The sequence below is a fragment of the Ischnura elegans genome, chromosome 4 (genome assembly GCF_921293095.1).
Source record: "Ischnura elegans chromosome 4, ioIscEleg1.1, whole genome shotgun sequence".
Lineage (NCBI taxonomy): Eukaryota > Metazoa > Arthropoda > Insecta > Odonata > Coenagrionidae > Ischnura > Ischnura elegans.
Genome location: NC_060249.1, coordinates 107667649 through 107681567, shown reverse-complemented (window position 1 = coordinate 107681567; position 13919 = coordinate 107667649). Strand labels below are relative to the sequence as shown.

Below are 13919 nucleotides of genomic sequence, written 5' to 3'. Positions count from 1 at the left end.
GACTTCCATAAGACACAACGTTAGACGCGTCATAGCACCAGCGGCCCCCACCACTACCACTCTCCATATAACTGCATGGGGATGGATTGGGACGTTCTGGCCAGCGCCCCACGGCTACAAATACGAACCTCTTGCGCTATTTCTTTTCGTGTTTTTCCAACACTTTCGATGTATGGGACTGAAAAAACACTCTGATTAATCAGTTGTATAATTTTAAATTAATGGTTATTTATTTTTTTTACTTTTTCAAATATTTGGGAGGGGCGGCGTCCGAGAGTCCTTATGGGCAAACCGCCACTGATGATGACATCTTCTTTAAATGGATTTTTGAAACTCATCTATGTGCTTCCTATGGAAATAAATGAGTTATTTTTCTTGCCTAAGTACCATTGTTTTGTAATGATGGGGAATTCACTACATCGTGGATTAAGTTTATTGCCATGTTGGTATTTGTTGTAGCCCGAGAGGCTACGGGAATCTTTGGGCTTGCTTGTTTTTCTAGTGACGGGAGTGCTGGACCATGCTGGACGAGGTTGATGGCAGTTGAAGGCGATGTATTGAAATTTAAGCCGTGTCCCAATTGGCCATTTGGCTATGCCAATTCCAGGATTTAGCCATGACGCCATCTTGGAAGGATGTCCCAACTCGTTAGCCAGCATAAGGGAGGGAATTTAGGCAGCTAACGCGGCCGCCAGATTTAGGCATCGAGGAGTGCATCCTTCGCCCCACTTTTCCCATGATTCAAAGCGTGCAAAGCGTCTTCAGGAGAAAGGGCATCATGGCTGTCAACAAGGGATAGTACTTGTTTGCAAGTAGTGTTGATATTTTGAGACTTGTTCGAATAATTATTAATTTTTATTTTGTTTATAATAATGAAATTGCGTTAATGGAAGTGTAAGAATTACGGAGAAATTAGTTAAAGAGAAGGCGGCGTTAATTTTAATGCTAATTAATGTTTATATGCTTCTTGTGTATGTATATGTTATTTTATAACTTTTTATACCGATCACATGTTATCTTTTGCTACCGTTTACTTTTCTAACGTGTTAAATAATGCTTATTGATGTTTATATGCTTCTAATATATTCTTAATTATGTAACACTATGTCTAAATTCTTATTTAACACTTTTTGTACATTAGGTTAACACCCGTAAGAATAAACAATTATTATTATATGTTATTGGACAAAGTCCCGAAATTGGAATCGGAATAAGTAACAAAAATTAAAATGTATGGTGATTAAAAGATGATACCGAAACCTGATTTTTGTACGTAAACCATACTTTAAATAAATTTAGAAAATAAATCCCAAATCAGACGGTAACCGTTTGAATAGACTAAATAGACCTGTTCTAATAATACAAAACTAAAAATTAAATTGCTAAAATATAAGGAATTCAAAAAAGTACTTGGTTGAGAGACTATTTAAATATTTCAAACCAATTAAAAGGGATATACGTTAACATTTCGCCACCAACTTAGCTAAAACCTCTTTAACAAAACCATACGGAACTAAAAATACGAATTTGAAAGTATACCCCTACTTTACTATTACAAAAAGGTTGTCTAAGATACTAAAATTATGATTAAATACTCTTCTCCGACATCTAATACTCAAAATCACATTTTAACAATTTAGGGTGGGTTTTGTTCATCATTTGTTCAAATCATTCCGATTATCTCTTGTTTTGCATTGGCCTAGTGCCCAGTAGATGGCAGCACCTCCGTAAGGATGTCCCAATTCATGCTCCCTTGTGGTTGGCTGCCCAGAATCTGGCTGGCTAAATACATGATGCCTAATGGCTAACGAGTTGGGACACGGCTTTACTATCCACAATCCGTGTCTTTAACGTCTCGTTCTCTCAGGGAAGTTCGAAGATATAGCGTAATGCCATCACTTTATGCATACGTATCTCGCACCAAGGTCGCGGTCCGTTTCACGCTTCAAGCGCCTCAGGTCGGTCCGTTTCACGCTTTGGAGGGCTCTGAAGCACAGAAGGTGGGGCCCGGGAGCGAGCATAAATTATCAAGTTTGATAGCTCCAAACGCCCCAGCATTTACGTGAAGTGTTTGGAGCGAATGCGATATATCGTTTGCGATATTATCACGGTTACTATGCACTGGTGAGATAAATAAATAAAGCTGTGGAATAGAAGATATTACCCGCGCAGCTGAGAAAGGTTTTGGTTAATAATTGAAAGTAATGGAGAGAAAAATGTTATTAAATTTGGATGCCCGATCGGTTAAACGAAGCCGCCATGCCGTGAAGGGCCGTCAAAATCTGCAGAAAGTAAGTGAATGGAAACGATGAATTATTTGAAGAGATGTTAATGACTTTAGCGTTATAGTTATTGATGATGTTTCTATTTAATAGTGTGTTTACTGTGACGATACTTTAGGTTATTGAATTAATTAGCTTAATCAATCATAGCCACAATAAAATGTGAAGGAAGTAATAAATTCTTGGTCAAGGCTTAGAGCCTGTTCTAATTTCGTTTGTGAATCTATTCATAAACTCTTTTTTTGTTCATGCTAATATTGTAACAAGGCCATAAAATTAACAGCACCAGCACCATTTCATGAATGCTAAACTAATCGCTGGATGATGAATTAGCCCTCTAGAGCTCTTTCATGGTATCATTTTGAGGCATAATTAACTAATTTGTAACCAAGTATCATTAACGAACTTATTTTGTGAATAACTGTCGCAGCGAAGTGCTAACAGTAAATATGAGTAGTCTCGACTAGGAATCATGTTAACACAGTTGCACTCTGATATGAGGGAACGAAACAAAGAATTGGCATGGGTAACCCATGGGGATGGCTCAAAAGGAGTGCATGATACGTACTATCGTTAGTTTTTCCATCAGATTACTAAAAATTTACTTTAGCACTTAGGCGATTCACTCAGAAGTAAGGGGACAAAAATAATCGAGTTTATATGCAGTATCTACAGTATTCCTGTGGTTCGTGCCTCAAATACTAGCCAAATCTGGCATATATATTGCTTGGGTTTCACGGATTTCAAGACATACACCATATGCGCATTGGTATTTATAATTTCATGGACAATTAGAGACCAAAGTCACATAATGTGTATCTTAAGCGATTTTTTATGGAATATAAGGCTCCACATTATAGTGGAATTAAATTTAATGTCGTTGTCAATTGAACCGTTTGTTCTGTTAAACATGATACTCTCAGGTTCATCATAATTTTCTTGCTTTCCATATTTCATTACATATTTTAAGCAATGCAAAATCTGTTAATGAGAAATGTCTGTTTAGTCATGCAAAAAAATGACATTTTTATTTTTTGAAGAACTTCACCCTCTTGCATGGAAATGAATCGGTGTCTTAAAATGTTCATGACCTCACTAATCTATTAGTATTATCTTCATCTAGCTCTCAATAATTGTATTATGTTGATGGACTTACATGGAAATGTATTGTAGGATTATTGATATTTAAGACCAATGTATATACACTAGCTGACATGAATAACTTTTACATTACATATTGTGTGAACTTATGATGCAATACTTCCCTTACTGCTACTTCCTCTCCTTAGTCTGTCTCATGCAAATTTTAAATTTTGCAACTTAATGTTAATTTACCATTCATGAAAGATGTCAATATTCACCATTTTCAGGTTAAAGAAGTAATAATTTTTTGCTGTTTAGTGCTTGTTTAGTGGATAAATATTGATTTCTGTTTATTTTAATCTACAGATGCTCTCCACTCTTGTCTTATGTTTAGCAGTGCTGATAAATGTGCCTTTCTTGAGTTAACTGGGGAGTGGCTATGATGGTCGTGCTGCCTGAAGAAGACTGAGAGAAATCAAGGAAAAGAATAGGATTGAAATATTTGTTGATAATGTTAAATGCTTATGTTTTTTTATTAGAATAAATCTACTTCATTATCAAATTGCAGAACTATGTCATACTTGATTCTCCTATTATATCCTATGTAATCCATTATCTACCAATTGATTACATATTCCGTAGGAGCTCCATCAAAGGATAAAGTGGCAGTAGACTTTAATAATTACAAATAATTTGGGCTAAAGCATTATAGTGGCTCATGATACCACCTATGTATCAATATTCTTATTAATGTTACTAAAACATGCCTTAGCCCTTTTCCTTGTTCGTTCAATCTTTCGTACGTTGTAATCTAGCAGTGTGGAGTGTAATGCTTTCAGATGCACATGTGCAGTGGAGCTGGTGAGAGCTGTACGATGACAGGGCTAAAGAGGATGTTGAAGGGTTAGACAACATGATAATCAGTACCATCAATGCTTTATTCTGTCGAATGCTTATCATTTATAAATTTTAAATTAACATTGGCGATTTCAAATCCTTGACCAAATTTAGTTGTATTAATGATTAAACATTTTCAATTTAAAGTGCTAATCTGATAACTTGAGTGAATGCAATGTGTAGGTCTGACATCATGCCCTAAGTCCACAGTGAAAGGCAGGAGCGGTAAAAAGGAGAGAATTTGTGCATCTATAGGTATTGCAAGGTTGTAAGGGAATACTTTTCATAAGGGGGATAAATGGATGCAACCTCACCCTAGTGAAAATCTCCATAGGATTTCTTTTTCCTTTAGTAATTTGACAATGGGAAATGATTGTTCCTATAGGAAAATTTTAGGTTCCTATGGGAAAATAAAATTTTCCTGTAGGAACATAAAAATTTCCTATAGAAACAAATGTTTCCCATTGTCAAATTACTATTGGAAAAAAAATCCTGTATATATTTTCACTAGGGTATGCTGAGCATATTTTGGGAGAATGATGGGCATATGTTAAAAACATATGTTGGGCATAATTGGAAACCATGCTGAGCATATGTTAAAAACATATGTTGAGCATAAGTGGGTAATATGCTGAGCATATGTTAAAAACATATGTTGAGCATGTGTGGAAAACATTCTGAGCATATGTTGAAAACTTGTGTTGAACATATGTTGAGCATATGCCTTGCCGGACATTTACATATGCTCAGCATGTGCTCAAATTGTGTTGAACACATCTTACATATGTGTTGAAAATGCCCTGAGCATACTCTGAACACAAATTGTGCTACTAGGGTTAGAAGTCCCTAAAGTGACATTGTTTCCTGTGGTAATCTCTATCAATTCATTTTTCCCAAGCAATGCCAAAGAAGGGGCGAGTCGATGTAATAATTGAGGAGTTCATGAAAGATATCACCCAGGAAAAGGAAAATAACAAGCGGGAGCGCGAAATAGAAAGGGAAGAAAGAAAAAAGGCGACGGAGGAAAGGGAAAAAATTAGATGAAGAGAAGCGGCAAAGGCTCGAGGAGAAAATGGAATTGCAAAGAACAGTGATAGATTAGATGAAGAAACTAATTTTTTTAAATCAGTGACATTTTTTAATTGGGTTTTCATAATATTTTTAACGTAATTGATATGAAATAAGTAAGAAGAGTTTCAATGCATTTTTATGACAAGTTCTTGTAATTTGTTATCGTATTATAAAAATAATGTACCTATTTAATTTCTTAGATGTATATAAATGTAATTAATCCTGAGGTAATTCATAATCATGATTCTCTGCCTTTTATTCACCCCTCTCATCCTAATTATGTTTTCATTAAATTTAATCGGTACTCTTTCCACGTCAGTTGGAGCTACATCGGGCGCTTCGCCTCCTCTTTCTTCACAATTATCATGGAGCGCACAAAAAGCCAAGATGAATACCGTTATCTTTTCCACATATAATTAATTTGAATTTGTCTCTTAATATTTTATCATTTATTACTTTTCGTGCCCTCGAAAACTTAGTATTGATGAGTTTCTGACGCAAAGTCATCCCGCAGTGTTGTTCATCTTTTCGTTTCGCATCAAGACCCGTAAAATCTCTGAATAGTACCATCAAATGTTCATCGACTCTATAATCAGAGTCTGCAATGATGTGGGTATCATTGGGAAAGAATTCCTCTTGATGGCTCAAATGTATGAGAGCCGTGAATTTTTTAACACCCGCACGTCATGGACGGTAGCTGCATTGCCCGCCACACAATTGATTTATTATTTTAAATAAGATCAGGCTTATCAATGACAATATTTGAAATTACTTGAGAACGTTAGTGCACTGTAATTCCCCACCACATTTTCTACGTAAGATAGAATCCGTGGCTTCAATGCCAGATTTCCCCTCGCCTCCATCATTTGATGGCATAAATTACTAATAAATCCACCTCATCGACGTTTCCCAATTCCTTCTCACTCTCACTTGTACAAGCGTCATCACTCGTATCCGATTCGCCATCAAAAAATACTTGTTAGCAATTGGAAAAAAAATTCCATTTCCGTGCGATTGAAGGTAAGATCGAGACGTCTGATTGATAACATGTTTATAAACAAACTCTTTCATTCAACAACTCCCTAGCAACCCAAGTCGAAATGCCCGCCGTTCTGAAATGCCGGTCCGTTTCACCGTCTTGCTTGAAGCGCTTCAAAGCGAAGAAATGAAACGGACCGGCCTTTAGAGCGGTGTCGCTTCAAATCGCTTGAAGCGTGAAACGGACCGCGACCCAAGATAGAAGAATAGCATAGCAATATCGAGAAGATTAATCACTATGGCGTTGCAGAGCATGGTAATGGGAATGAGTCTTCATGAAATAAATGTATTGAGATACTGATTCGCGTGTATATTTTGGGAAAATAAAAAAGTAAACGTAGTAGCTGATTTTGTGCTCTGTAAATGCGCAATGTATATTTATGACGTATTATTGATATGATATGGGTGGGAATTTAGTGTGTACGGGAAACTTTTAACGAGGTTAATTCTTTGTGTCAGGAAATATTCCCTTTTAACCATGTTATTACCCATTTCGTTCATAGTTATGCCGGTTTAAGCCTGAAGCTCTGTTGAGAAGCGGAGTTAAGATGGGGATTCAACCGCAGAGAGATCTTTGGGGTTGGCTTAATAGGATCTTTAACATGTAAGCACAGTTAGGTGACGTTTCAATTTATTCTGCTCGGAAAATGTAGTTATGTCATTGCAATGAGCTAAATTGATAAATATGTGATTTGAAATAAAAATATTGTCTTACGAGGAAGGTCGTCTGAAATGTTCACCATGCCAGTACAATCTTTGATGAAGTATTTTTTTGCTAGCATCCCTGTGTATGTGTGTTACTACCTGTCTAAAAACGTTGAAGTGCATGGTATTCCCTTTGATTTGAGAGCAGTAGGTAATAGGAGTGAATTGATTCTTTTCCTCGAGAATGCTATGTCTAATGCATTCCTTGAATTTACCAGTAAACATGGCATTTTCGCGAACAAAAGTGCCAAAATGGCAACAGTTCATACTTCTCCTTCGTTTAAATACTTGTATTTAATGGAGATTACCTGTATTGATGTACGGATGAGAAGTTTTTGTATTTGTTGGCCCTGATACTGAATTACTCAAGGTCCATTTATTAGTTCCCTCATCAGAAATATTTTGATCGCTTTATGCCTATTCTGGCAGAAAGTACTTTCCAGGATCATATTTAAGTTCCTTTGGGAGGCCATCTCAAGAGCGGTCCAATTCAATTGGTAGATCTCTTGCACCAGATAACCATGCTGAGTATGACCAGCAAATAGCTGCATATCACTGCACTAGCAAGTAGCATTATATGCAGTCACATGCATGGGCGAAAAGTTATTTACATCCAGGTTTAGTTTTTTCAAAAGTTATTTGGCTTAGTATGGTTCAAACCCGGATCTCACAGTTGTTGGTCACATTTAAACCACCAAGGCATCTTCCTCTAAGGGAAATTTCAGACTGTGCCTCCTGAATAAGCTCTGTAGTGTAGACCACTTGTACACACAGCGGCAGAGGAGACAGAGGTGCTTAGTAAGCCATTTTATGAAAGAAAATCCTACTTTGTTACTGTTCAGTGAAAGAGGTTTTAAGAAGTATGAAATTTGTGCTATGGAAAACCTCCGTAATGACTTTCAACTGATTGCATAATTTGTGACCTTTTAAGATTCTCAAAAAAATGGAAACTGTTATAAAAGAATACTCTGGCAGCTGGTATCATACTAGTTTGATGAAATGCTTTGGAAGGTCATCTTTGCAGGTGGTAAGTCACATGGACCACATCTATCCACTAGTACAGAAAGCTGACAACCATTGAATCAGCAGTCATGCCAATTGTATACATCATAATATTTTTAGGTTCCTCAATGCATATTTTGATGACAAAGACATTCGTGACCCGAGCCCCCTCAAAAATTCGTCATGGGTGTGAGGGAAAAATGTGTCAGGCTTGTTGATTTTCCCTGGAGTGTCCAGATGTCGAGATTTGAGTTATCAGGGTTCTAATGTTGATCATATGACTCTTCTAAAATGCTTAAAAAACTTAAAACTCACTACTTATAAAATTTCCTGGGGCAAGATCCCTGGTTTGCCCCCCCCCAATATTTTTTGTAAGACTGCATCCATGCTAATGATAGGCAATGTATGGAACCCAATCATATTCATAATTTCTCCTCTTCTCCCTCCCACATAACTCCCTCTCTCCTTCCACTTCGCCCTTGTGATTTAAATTAAAGCTAGCATAGGCAGCTATTGCCATATAGATATGTGACAAGCAGTGTGGATCACTAAAGATGAGACCTCAAATCCTTGTTCATCGTGTGCTATATACACCCTTATGTCTACTTAATCATCATGAGCTGCAAAAGCTTCAATCAAGAGATTCATGGAATTAACATATTTACTTCTTAGGGTTGATCAATCCCGGATAAAAGCAGTAGGTCCTGATCGAGCATGTGCAGAGTGGTTACTAAGGTGTGGGGCTTCAGTGAAGTATGTGGGAACAACAAAATATATGAAAGACTACAATTCCCTACCTCCAGAAAAATTTTCCCTTTTTATCCAAGAGGTTGATGCCACAGACTCGGCTGTCATGAATGAGGGCTTCCTTCACTTTCGTAAGTTTCTTCTTGATTTTTTTCTTTATGTTATTCTGACTTTAAAAATTAATATTTCAACTAAAATATTTTTTATCATTAAGCAATGAAAAATGCATGCAACCCTTTGAAAACCTGCCTCTTCTATCTGGTGTATTAGAAAATTCCAGTTCTTATTTCATATTCCTATGCTTCCCTTCAGAAATTTATGTCACAATCATATATCAAATATGATATATGTTTGTGACTGGTATATACTATTTTTCCATAAACAACAATGGAAGGTAGGTGGGACAAGTTAGTCACCATGTGTAAAAATGTGGCATTTGGCAATGCACTGACAATGTGAGGTCACAGTGGCAATCGGAGATGATGATGCCTTCATAGAAGTTGAATATGATTGGTATGCTGTTAGCACACCTGTTCTTCTGTGCCAAAATGCACTACCACCCTCATGTATGCCAGATTATATTTGAGATCACACCGTTCATCCCATAATTATACATATTCTTCCAGAAAATTTTAAGCTAGGTTTGCCCCTTTTCAGTCCTTGGAGAAAGTCTTTCATTTTGAAATGTGTGCCGCTTGCAGGCTAGTACTATTAAACTGGATTAATCAGTCAAAAAAGTACAATCACAGGAGTTATATATGTCATACGTCAGCAATTAAGATATTAAAATCATGTAAAAGAAGCTTATTCCACTCCTTTTCGTGGCTTTTATGACACTAGAAGGACCTCTCTAATAACCATGCCTACAAGCAAATTGTGCGAAAAATCCACAGAGGAAAAATCACTCCCCTTGACCAGGATTCAACCCCGGATCCCTCGATTTCCGGCCGAGTGCTTTAACCAGTTAAGCTACCGAGGCGTTATTCTCCCGTGTGGAAATTTGTGGGCTATACCGGACAAGGTGGAATGGACTGCTGAGCATATTATGCAACTAGCAGTCCAAGTTGTGCGCACGGCACCACAGCTGGAGAGCACAACACAATGGGACATAAAACCCGTAGGTTCGTAATAACGAAGTTCGTATGAAGTTTCTTTTAGGAATCATGGAAAAAAATTAAAAAATACTTCGTCAAAATTTCTTGTCTCTTCAATCTCCCACTCTTACAATCCTCAGAGTCAAGTGCGCAAGTCCTCGATATACGAGGAATATGCGTTCCAAGACCTTGCTTGTTAGTTGATAAACCTACACAAGGCATCAAGGTGAGTGGTTATCCTGCTGAATGCAACACTGTATCAGGGGCCTTTACTTCGGGACCAAGGAATTGCTTTGTAATAACGAGAACTTCTTAATGATGTTGTATGTATTAATGAGAGTCTACTGTACTGTGTTTTTTTTGCAATGATTTGTTCTGGAGGGGCACTTTCTATGTTTGGGTCCAATTGCGGACTATGTTTTGAGGAGTTTATGTAAATGGCGAGGTTCGCTACGGGAGGTTTTTTTGTGCGCATTATCCATTGGTAGGGCTCATTGTATAGAGGTCTTACTATATATTTAGCATTCCGTAGGGGTTACAAGGAAATCACATTTCATTTTTAATCCTTTCTGTCAATTAACAGTGTCAATTAATTTTCAAGATAGCATTAGCCAAAATATAAATGTGGGCCATTTTAGGATATGTACTTACTAGCATGAAAAAACCTGATGTACCAGCTAGCAAGCTCCTCACTAGTATGCTTCTGGCGTAAGGCACAGCAATAAAAACTTGATCTCTCAAAAGATGACCATGTTAACCCTACTTAGAGGCCGCTATACACGGTGAATGATCACGTGATTATGTGAGCAAAATAGAACATGTTCTTATTTTCACTGAATGATCATGTGCATGACAATTCAATGGCAAATTTTTCTGTTATACTTGGCGAATAATTTCATTTGCATGAATTCACCGTGTATAGTGGCCTTAAGACAGGTCCTTGCAGTGTATATTTGAACCTTTCATCCATAAAACCCACCCCTATCTCCCTATGCAGTGATAATCAGGAGGAAAGAACTTGGATTGATTGAAACATTGATTCAGAAGGGCAATTTTTATATCCGATATGGAAATCAGTTTTCCTTGTTTAAATAATACAAGTAGTTGGCCACTAAATTTTTGTTTCTGTATCAGTGAAATTGCCTCGCTATATGTATTAAAGTCATGGACGATCTAAAACCTTTTGAAATTACAAATGCTATTGCATGAAAAAAATTTGCTATTACTTTATGACATTTACACTTGTAAAATTGACTGGTACCATTATAAGAATTATTGGTGTTGATAGTTCTTTTGTCATCAAGCTATTGTATGATAAAAATGATATTGTTTACATCTCAACAAATATGTATAGAAGTTGTAGAGGTGTCCTACTTTATTGGTAAAAGTGCTATTTTGTGTTGAAAATTTATTCTTTAAAGTACTGCACAGCTGTTAATTGACTTCAAAGTGAAATGGGAATGGCCCTTCATTTATCAAATATTGTAATTTGTTTTTCTTAGGTGGTTTGAAGCATCTTGAGAAGATCAAATTGCATCGCTGTATGTATGTAGAAGATGAAGCCTTAAAAAATCTCGTACTGGTTAAAGATTCATTGAAAGACTTGCAAGTGAGCAGCTGTGGGGACGTGACCAATGATGGAATTCTTTCACTAGATAAGTTAATGTAATTACTATTAAATTTTTTCTAATTTAATTTAAGGTTTTGAAGCTCGTATTTGGGAGCCCTGTATACGTACATAAAAAGCACAGAGGGGAAAATATTCCTTTATCCATCCACTGTTCTTTGGATTATTATCCATGTGTCTTTAATTCCCACCCCTTCCTGTACTCCTCCTTCCTTACCCTGCCTCATATTCGATTATGGAAGACAGCCGATGCTCAAATCCACCAAATTGCTATATTTTGCCTGTGGAGAGGCTTTTGTCACAATCTGTTTGCCCCAAAGATTTTTCTACTGCAGAGAATCCCAGTATGCACCCCAGGAAAACATTGTATTTTGGTGAGTCTCCTTAATCTGTACTTACCTTCTCACCATTCGTGCCTTACAGGGACATATGACTTGAATGCCGTGTGTAGCATTGTATTTGATAAGTGTCCCTTGGAGATTTTGCATTGTCACTATAAATTCTAATTCTTTATGAAAGAGAGGCGTGTGATATAATGAATTCATGGGCAATGTTATAGGAATGGTGTCTTTATTCAATGCTAATTTTGCAGTGAATTCGGGAATTTAAATAACTATGCAGTATGCTGAATATTAATGGAAGCTAACTTGTTGGATTATAATTTAAGATCTTACGTATGAGTACTCTACAAAAGTGCCTCACATTCCACCTTTCTTAAAATTGTAACTATGGTGGCTGAGATAATCTCCCATTTGCTTATTATAAATGTTGAACTTGCCTCAATAACTAATCTTGCTAAGTGGACAGAGACTCAATGTTTTATCCAGATGTCAACTCAATCCAGGAAGTATGCCCGATCTTCACTCAGTTTCTTCAGCGAAAGGAGATTAAGGCAATGTGTCCAAATTTACTTCTTCAGCAGGTCCCTCATGTTCTCTGAAACAAGAGGCTGAGTTATTTTTACATGTATTATTCCTGTAAATTAAAGTGATGTGGAGAAGCAACAAGCTCAGAGATAGGCACAGGGATAAGAAATGTGAAAATGTCAGCAAATAATGTAAAATACAAAAAAAGATATGGAGCCCATTGTGTAAGGGAACTATGTACTTCACTTTGCTTTGCCCCATCACCTCCCCCCCTCCCATTACTGTTAATCTGGTTTTCAAACATTACCTTTCTGCATTGGTAAGCAGTTGGCAAGTTGGCACGGTGTTGTTCCTTCAAAGTAGTTTTAAGCAAACAAACTGATTCCAGGGATTGAGGAAACTTCAACATTCACACAGACAACATTTTGTATTCAATGACAAAATCTCTGTGATAATTGCATAAATCTGCTGGGATGTTGTATCATTTTCAAGTATTTTCTGATTCATGCTAATCCAGTATGTTTTATGAAATATTCACTATCCCATCTTTTTTGATTTTATCAATGGTTACTCGATGGTTTGTGTTACCTCTATGTTTATAGAAACCTGAAGTCTCTGCTGCTCTATGACCTTCCTGAAGTTAGAAACAAGGACAAGTGTCTGAAGGAGCTCAACAAATCTCTACCTGGGTGCAAAATTGAATTTCCCTATGCATCACCTGATGAGGGAAATTCTCAAAATTAAATTGATAGATTTGTATGTATAAATACTCTAAACAGTGTTTATGAAATGTAAATAACTACTAATAAAAGAATTTTAGCTATGAAAAACTGAAATAATTTCTTTGATTTCAGTATCCACTATTATTAATTATGCTCTTTAAATAAACTTCTTAGGATATTACTGGGATTGATTTCAGCAACCCTGAAAATATACAATTGAAATATTGGAGGTCAACTGATTACTTACAAAGTGTACCCTAAGCATTTTTCTCTTGTGCCAGCCACTCCATGAGTGACAATAAATAGAGAACCATTTCCTTGCTAAATGCAAAGAAATTATCCCTTCTGTACTTATTCTGAATTCTGCAAATGGTAGGGCTGTAGTACATATCCACCCCTTTGTCACACCATCAACATCTTTCCAAATTTATGATTCCCATTAGATGTTGATGCCTCATCACATGGTGTAGCTCTGATAGCAGGCCTACAGTCCAAATTTGACCTCTGTGTAAAAGGAAAATTCTTTTTCTAGTGAGTTCTAGCTTTTATCACCCTATGTACAGCCTCTATGTGTCTTGCTGGGTCTTTTAATGCTGGACTGAGTTCTGATGTCAGCCATACTTTTTACGTTAAAGCTGACGGGAATGGTTCTGGGATTGCATTGGCACTTCCCTTTAAAAATTCAGTTGTAGTACATTTCACATGTGATAATTTATATGTTATGTGATATCTTGAAAAATTTCTCTTCAATATTGCTACAGCTCCATTCCTGTTTGATATCTCAT

General features: G+C 36.7%; 1 protein-coding gene across 1 annotated transcript; it reads left to right on the top strand.

Moving 5' to 3' along the window:
• Positions 1–1829: 1829 nt before the first annotated feature.
• LOC124157871 (ATP synthase subunit s, mitochondrial) lies at positions 1830–13242 on the top strand. Its single transcript, XM_046532929.1, has 6 exons — positions 1830–1925; positions 6570–6627; positions 6875–6975; positions 8751–8956; positions 11422–11584; positions 13015–13242. The coding sequence occupies exons 2-6, from the start codon at positions 6610–6612 to the stop codon at positions 13154–13156; spliced, it is 630 nt and encodes a 209-aa protein (XP_046388885.1). The 5' UTR covers positions 1830–1925; positions 6570–6609; the 3' UTR covers positions 13157–13242.
• The last annotated feature ends 677 nt before the right edge of the window (positions 13243–13919 follow it).

Excerpts from the sequence above, each read along its gene's own strand:
- LOC124157871 (XM_046532929.1), top strand. Across the intron at positions 6,976-8,750 it reads CTTAATAGGATCTTTAACAT|GGTTGATCAATCCCGGATAA; the intron begins GTAAGCACAGTT and ends TTTACTTCTTAG. Across the intron at positions 8,957-11,421 it reads TGAGGGCTTCCTTCACTTTC|GTGGTTTGAAGCATCTTGAG; the intron begins GTAAGTTTCTTC and ends TGTTTTTCTTAG.